The 6,725-nt window shown below is 38.3% G+C and overlaps 1 protein-coding gene across 1 annotated transcript; it reads left to right on the top strand.

The window, feature by feature from the left end:
• Nucleotides 1-3,285: 3,285 nt before the first annotated feature.
• On the top strand, nucleotides 3,286-6,525 carry zfp36l2 (zinc finger protein 36, C3H type-like 2). Its single transcript, XM_067429692.1, has 2 exons — nucleotides 3,286-3,528; nucleotides 4,105-6,525. The coding sequence occupies exons 1-2, from the start codon at nucleotides 3,487-3,489 to the stop codon at nucleotides 5,215-5,217; spliced, it is 1,155 nt and encodes a 384-aa protein (XP_067285793.1). The 5' UTR covers nucleotides 3,286-3,486; the 3' UTR covers nucleotides 5,218-6,525.
• The last annotated feature ends 200 nt before the right edge of the window (nucleotides 6,526-6,725 follow it).

Here is a 6,725-nt window from a genome sequence, read left to right as displayed (position 1 = left end):
TTAGTTTTATCTTCAGTCACCAAACTCTGTATATACATTGTTCTCTTTGAGCTGAACAACTTTCTAATTTACAGTCATTAGCTCCGACGAACAGGAACTCAGATATTTAGGGCTTAAGGTGTGAGGACCTTATTGTAATTGCTCAAACCATCATTTTTCTTTTCCCAAATGAATTACAGTTTTGAGGGCCTAAACACGCATGAAAACTCATGAAACTTTGCACACGCATCAGAAGTGGTGAAAACATACATCTGATATGGGTTTCAGAATTAGGTGTGGCAAAATGGTTCGATAGCGCCACCTACAAAATTTAAATTAAGCACCATTCGTGCTACGTTTCATGTATGAGTATGAAAATTCGGTAGATGCATTCAACAGCCCAATACCTACAAAAAAGATCCAAGGCGCCAAATCTGAAAAACCAACAGGAACTGAGATATTTTGAATTTTCTTTGGTAAATTGGTGCAGTTTTTGCCATTGCCAGACGTTGTACTTTAACAAACTCCTCCTAGAGATTGAATCATATCAACATCGTATTTGCACAGTCTAATCTAAAGGCCTTTGTGGCGTTAAATTGGGAAGATCTTGAGTTTTCCCTGAAGGGTGTGTCCGTGGCGGCCTCACAAATGTTGATGTTTCGCCATGACACAGGAATTTGTTGTACCTCAGGCATACAATGTCCGATCTGCCTCAAACTTCACATGTTGAACTTCACTTCACCTGGCCTGGGGACATCTAAATTCCAATATTCAGTCAAAGTTATAGCGCCACCAACTGGCAGCAGGATGTGTCACTTTTTGAAAATGTTTTGAATCACTGTCTTACTTTCACCCGATTTACTTCATCAGTATAATGTGAAAACATGACAGATATAGACATACGAATGGATTTCTGATATTTTATATACTGTTGCTATGGCAAAGTGTCATTTTAATTATCTTTTTGGGTGTTTTTGAGACTTAGCATGCTTGAAATTGTGTGTGTGTGTGTGTGTGTGTGTGTGTGTGTGTGTGTGTGTGTGTGTGTGTGTGTGTGTGTGTGTGTGTGAGTGTGTGTGTGTGTGTGTGTGTGTGTGTGTGTGTGTGTGTGTGTGTGTGTGTGTGTGTGTGTGTGTGTGTGTGTGTGTGTTTTCTGGGCTTTACAAAAGGTCATTTGCTGTTTTTGAAGAGACACATGTCTTAAAATTAATTATTTACTGATAAAAATCAAATTGATTTAAAAAGTAAATTTCAAATAATTTTCTAGTTTATAAGTTGTCTGGCTATCACCAGACCAAGCTCAATTTAAGATTGATCAATGAGCATTATTTGAATGACTCTGTATGCAATTGGATAGTCAACTAAACAGACTGCTAAACTCGCCAATAGCGTGCCAGGTGAATAAGTTAGTCTGTGATTTGTTCCCGCAAAAGTGTAACAGAAGCAGTAGAAATGAATGTACGGGTTTTCAGACTGTGTTGCAGGGCGAAGTCAAATCGCTGGCAGATCAGGCTACGTTTACCCAGTCAGTCTAAGTAAATTTTATAATAAAGTTTATAATAAACTTCCATAAAATTTAGACGCGCATCTTACTCTTACCTGACACTAATATTAAAATCAGTGTGCACAAATATCTATCACTTTATTGTGAAAAATAAGTAAAAACCAAATCATATATTATATCTTTAATTAAATACTGGTCTTCTGAACTTACAAAATTTTGAGCTGCAAAAAATACATTTGCACATAACTGAAAGTGATATCCTAATACTTTTAATTGTTTTCTATAACATGGGCTTTAAAGAAGGTCATGTGCTGTGTTTGCAAAGATCACGTATGACACCTCTTTAAACTAATTATTTATTGATAGAATTCAAATGGGTAAAAAAAATACATTTCACATGAATTTATAAAAAGAGTCTGTTTATAATAAACTTCCATAAATTATATGCACGCATATTACTCTTACCTGACACTGATATTAAAATCATTGTTGCGGTCTCTGTGATTTGGCTTTATTTATTTATTTTATTTTATTTTAAAAAAATATTGAATGCCACACATATTGAAATAAAAACAAGTATGCTTTTTGCTGCATAAGATTGGTGAACAATCACAAGCTACAGTAGGTCAAAAACACATAAAGAGAAGGCTAAGGATAATACAACTTCAGCATTTGGACAGTATTCTGCACTCATTTTGAAATTGACATTTGACATCATCTGACATAAAATTAATGAATAAAAAGTAATTGATCTCAGAGATGTGAGTGTTGTGGTTCCTGGTCATAGCAGCACCAGTTGCTGCAGTTAATGAGGTGAATTCAAATGACTTTGACATAGTCCCTTTATTTATTTCTTCTTTCTAAATGCCTATTGCTTGCTGTGCACAGTTAAGCTGATGCCACCGGGGTGGCGGTGCCCCCGGCTTGGGCCCGTCATCGCTGCTCGCAGCTTTAATTACTAATTACTTTCTAAATCCTATATGTACCTCGAGCTAAGTGATTCAAGGATAGACATGAAATGGCCCTTTTAATTAATTCAAATACATAATATAAAACTACATAAATTATTCTTATTAACTGACCAAAGAATTACAAATGTGAGAAGGGTAGGCTACATAAAAACATGCATTTTAAAGTTAGACTTTAATTTTTGATGTTAATTTCACTATGATATATATTTAAATTACAGGAAAAAATAAGAATAATCCCTTACTTTGCTTTTTCAAGAGAAATCTAGCCTAATTAAATTACTTTTAGTAGCAAATTAAATTTAATTTAATTTAATTTAATTTTAATTTAATTTAATTTAATTTAATTTAATTTAATTTAATTTAATTTAATTTAATTTAATTTAATTTAATTTAATTTAATTTAATGAGGTCGCAAGACCTGAAATGTGTCAAGATATTTAAAATTTGCAGTTCTGGGCCTGCCCTGGGGTCCCTCATAACCAGGATTAAGAACTACTATAGGCTTTGCACAAATATGTAAAAGCCTACAGCTCATGGCAAATAGCAATTAATGTGCAATTTTGAAAGTAGCTTAGATGGAGAAATTCAGCCTTAAAAAATAAGAATATTGTCAGACCTCTTGTGGAGAGCTACAGGAGGAGGAGAGGAGAATTTGATTTCAAGCACTTGAGTTTAATTTATGTTGTGTTGAATTGTCTTCAGGCACGCAGTTGAGCTCTAGGGCCGCTGAACTCTAGAGGGGGAGTTTCCGAACCCACGTGACGAAAGGGCGGGGCTTCGGGCAGCGCACTGTTGAAACTTTGTCGAGCTCCGCCCTTTAACAGCTGCAGCGCATTTATACACATGTGCAAACTTTGCTCATGTACGACACTCCCCAAAACCTGTGCGGCTCAACTCCAAAGAACTCCAGCGACCTTCCCCGACTCCGTTTCAAGACGCAAACCCCGTTCAGCCGTGGATTTCTTTGAGAACACAAGGATTCTTCTCGGTCCGAAAACTTTCCCCCCTCTGAGCTGGAACTCGCTATAGAAAATGTCTGCTTCGGTGCTGTCTTCCATCTATGATTTCGACAGGGTAAGAGTTTATATTTTAAAAATGAGTAACGTTACTTGAAGCTGGTTTAAAAACACTTCTGTTTGTTTTCTCAACTTATTTAGCTGTTTTAGTGGTCTTGGTTTGCTTTCTCAATGTATTCGCGCTGGAAAACTTGTAACTTGAGAGCTCCATGTTTACTAAATGTTACCATTCTCTAGTCTTCTGTGGCACATAGCGCGCTACAGGGAGACCGCGAGGAACGAGTTTTTGTAACTTTTTTTGTTGTTGTTGTTGCGGTGTGTCATTTTTGTGACATTTACGTATTTGTATTCAACAAATTAAGGTGGTTTTTGAAAGCTATTTCTTATACACAAACTGTAAATTTAATGTCGAGACATGCTGATTCAGAACATAGTTTCATTATTCAACATAGGCCTACACGTTTTACTTTTCTAAGGCTTGTTTTTTTTAAACTTATTCTGTCACCTCAGGAGGTTGGTGGTCATGTACAATTGTAATTTCACTCTTGTAGTTAACTTTTAATTGGTTTAACTTGTACCCACTAAACCTATTTTGGCATCCGTGCTTAGGAACTCTCTGTTTGGTTTCTTTCAGGAAAAAGTCCCGAATTCAAATGCAATCTATCTACAAAATATGCTGGAAAAGCGGAATGTCGGGGTCCCGTTTGCTACTTCTAATACAAATACAAATACCAACAGCAACAGGTCTTTTGGTTATTTCAGGAGTAACTCAACAAACCACATGGACTTCAACATGAGCAACAGGCTCCAAATCGGTTTTGAGAGCTCAACACCTGCCTTCATGAATAAAGAAAACAAGTACAGAGACCGTGCGTTCAGTGACACAGGGGAACGCAGTCAACAACTCCAGGAAATCCTTCAACAAAAGCCTGGCTCTCAGATCAACTCAACCCGCTACAAAACTGAACTTTGCAGACCTTTTGAGGAAAATGGTTCATGCAAGTATGGAGAAAAGTGTCAGTTTGCTCACGGCTATCACGAACTGAGAAACCTCTCCCGCCACCCGAAGTACAAAACTGAGCCGTGTCGCACATTCCACACTATCGGTTTCTGCCCGTACGGCCCCCGCTGCCATTTCATTCACAATGCAGATGAACGCAGAGCTGCTACAAGTAGCACTCAACTGAGGCTCAGCCGGGATATTGGTGTCCTGGGCGAGAAGGAGTCAGCAAACCTATTCCTGAGACAGCGGGAAAGACCGAAGCTGCACCACAGCCTGAGCTTTTCTGGCTTCTCCAGCTCTCGCAGTAACGAGTCCGTGTTAATTGACAACCCAACATCACGCACACCCCCACCGCCCACCTGCGCCCTCACTCCCAGTTCACCCTGTCTGAACGCGTTCACTTTCCCAGATCAGGATCTTAAGGCTTTTCTTGCCCCCATCATCCCTCAGACCCAGAGTTCTTTTACCCATCAGACCGGCTGTGGCTTGTACGGTAACATTCAGACCAACACTTGCCCCCCCTCGCCACCTTTCAAAATGAGCCACTTGCCTTCCATGCATCCACTCTCAGAGTCTCCAGTGTTCGATTCTCCACCGAGCCCGCCGGATTCCCTCTCAGATCCCGAGGGCTACCTGAGCGGCTCCTGCTGTTCCTCCGGCACAATCAGTGGCTCGGAGTCGCCCAGCATGGACGCAAATAGACGTTTGCCAATCTTCAGCAGGCTGTCGATTTCAGACGATTGACTTGCTATTATTGTTATAGCCTTTTATCCAAGTAGTGCCGACATGAGTTTCAGGTCAAACATCAGTCTCAGCCGTTGGTTTTCTCATGATTGAGATGTGATTTATGTATTTCTTTTCTCATTTTCCTTACAATGACATACCAAGATGATGACTTCAACAGTCTAGGAAAAAAAGGCCTATTTAGAAGCAAGTCTTGGGAAAACATTCCATAAGTTTGAAAGTGGTGTGAGCGCACAAGAACTGGGACTCATAAGTTGGCCATGGAATGTCACTGCAGAAATCTTTTTTTTTTTTAACTGTGTGGTATCATTGCATTTTGCATCATGCTTTGAAATCTATTTAACTTATTTATTGTCATTTGAAAGTATAGCCTTCAAGGATAAATTGAGTCCATATGGTATTTATCAAATCTAAAGCAATACACTTATATTCCTGTTTAAATTGTGATCGCCAATATTAATCTGGAAACTGTTGGGTTTGTCTCACAATAATATATTTTTGTTAACTTGTCTATTTTACTGTAAATAGGTAAATAATTTAAGATTGTATGCTATTTATTTCGATTTTGTTTACTGTGTATCTATATTAAAAAGTGGGAGCGTCTGATGAGGTCACGCTGTGATTTTTCTTGGGATGAAGGGGGGCGTCAGAGGATCTATGGGCATTTGTAGAATGTAGCCTGTAGCCTGTCTTATGAGGTCGTTTTGGCCGTAAAGAACTAACTGACTTCACACCTACAAGTATGACTATATTTCCTTTTGTTTTTTTTCTACACCGATAACTACGAGAACCCAAAAAAAGTAACAATTTGCACACAGTTGCATAACGATTTGATGTCTAGTGCCAGAGAATGTAGCACTTTCCTATCTAGAGGTTAATAGCTAGCTAATATGTCCCTGCTGGGGTTGAGGATCCCACATACTGTAGCTTAACCTAGTAAAGCGGTCGCTTTGGTTTATATCTAAAGCCAATCGAAATGAATGTAGCTCATAGATCAAGCTGCCTTTTTATGGTGAATGAGATGCTATTTCATTGTTTATTTTTCTACATTTAGATCATTCGATCGCACCATTCCTAATGAAAAATACTCTGCCTTTCAACTGTGCTTCTCTACACGTGCTGACAGGGGATATTAAGTTTTGTAGTTGGTTAATAACGATTACTTTAACTTTTTAGATGAAGTAAAGCAACACTGAATGTAATAAGTGAACGTCAGCTGGAGTGTGTGTATAGATAGTGTGCAGAGTAAATTTGTACTGTATGTTTTTATTTTAAATATAGAACTTCTAATAAAGGCATTTTTTTGAAGATGTTGTTTTGAGTTTTTATTCAGTTAACAGTGGGAATATGAGTTGTTTATTGCTTAAGACAGCTGGCATATTCATACAGCCTCCTGTAAATGATTGTCTACTTTTTAGACTAGTCTGTTATTCTGATATCGTCCCACACTCCTACTTTTCTTTCAGGTAAAATGGCTACTGATGTCCTGGAGTTTAGTCTCCTCCTGG

The sequence above is a fragment of the Pseudorasbora parva genome, chromosome 21, assembly GCF_024679245.1.
Source record: "Pseudorasbora parva isolate DD20220531a chromosome 21, ASM2467924v1, whole genome shotgun sequence".
NCBI classification, from domain to species: domain Eukaryota; kingdom Metazoa; phylum Chordata; class Actinopteri; order Cypriniformes; family Gobionidae; genus Pseudorasbora; species Pseudorasbora parva.
The sequence above is the reverse complement of the archived record's forward strand: the minus strand, read 5'-3'. Positions and strand labels throughout refer to the sequence as shown.

Excerpts from the sequence above, each read along its gene's own strand:
- zfp36l2 (XM_067429692.1), top strand. The coding sequence starts at position 3,487 with ATGTCTGCTTCGGTGCTGTCTTCCATCTATGATTTCGACAGG. Across the intron at positions 3,529-4,104 it reads CCATCTATGATTTCGACAGG|GAAAAAGTCCCGAATTCAAA; the intron begins GTAAGAGTTTAT and ends GGTTTCTTTCAG.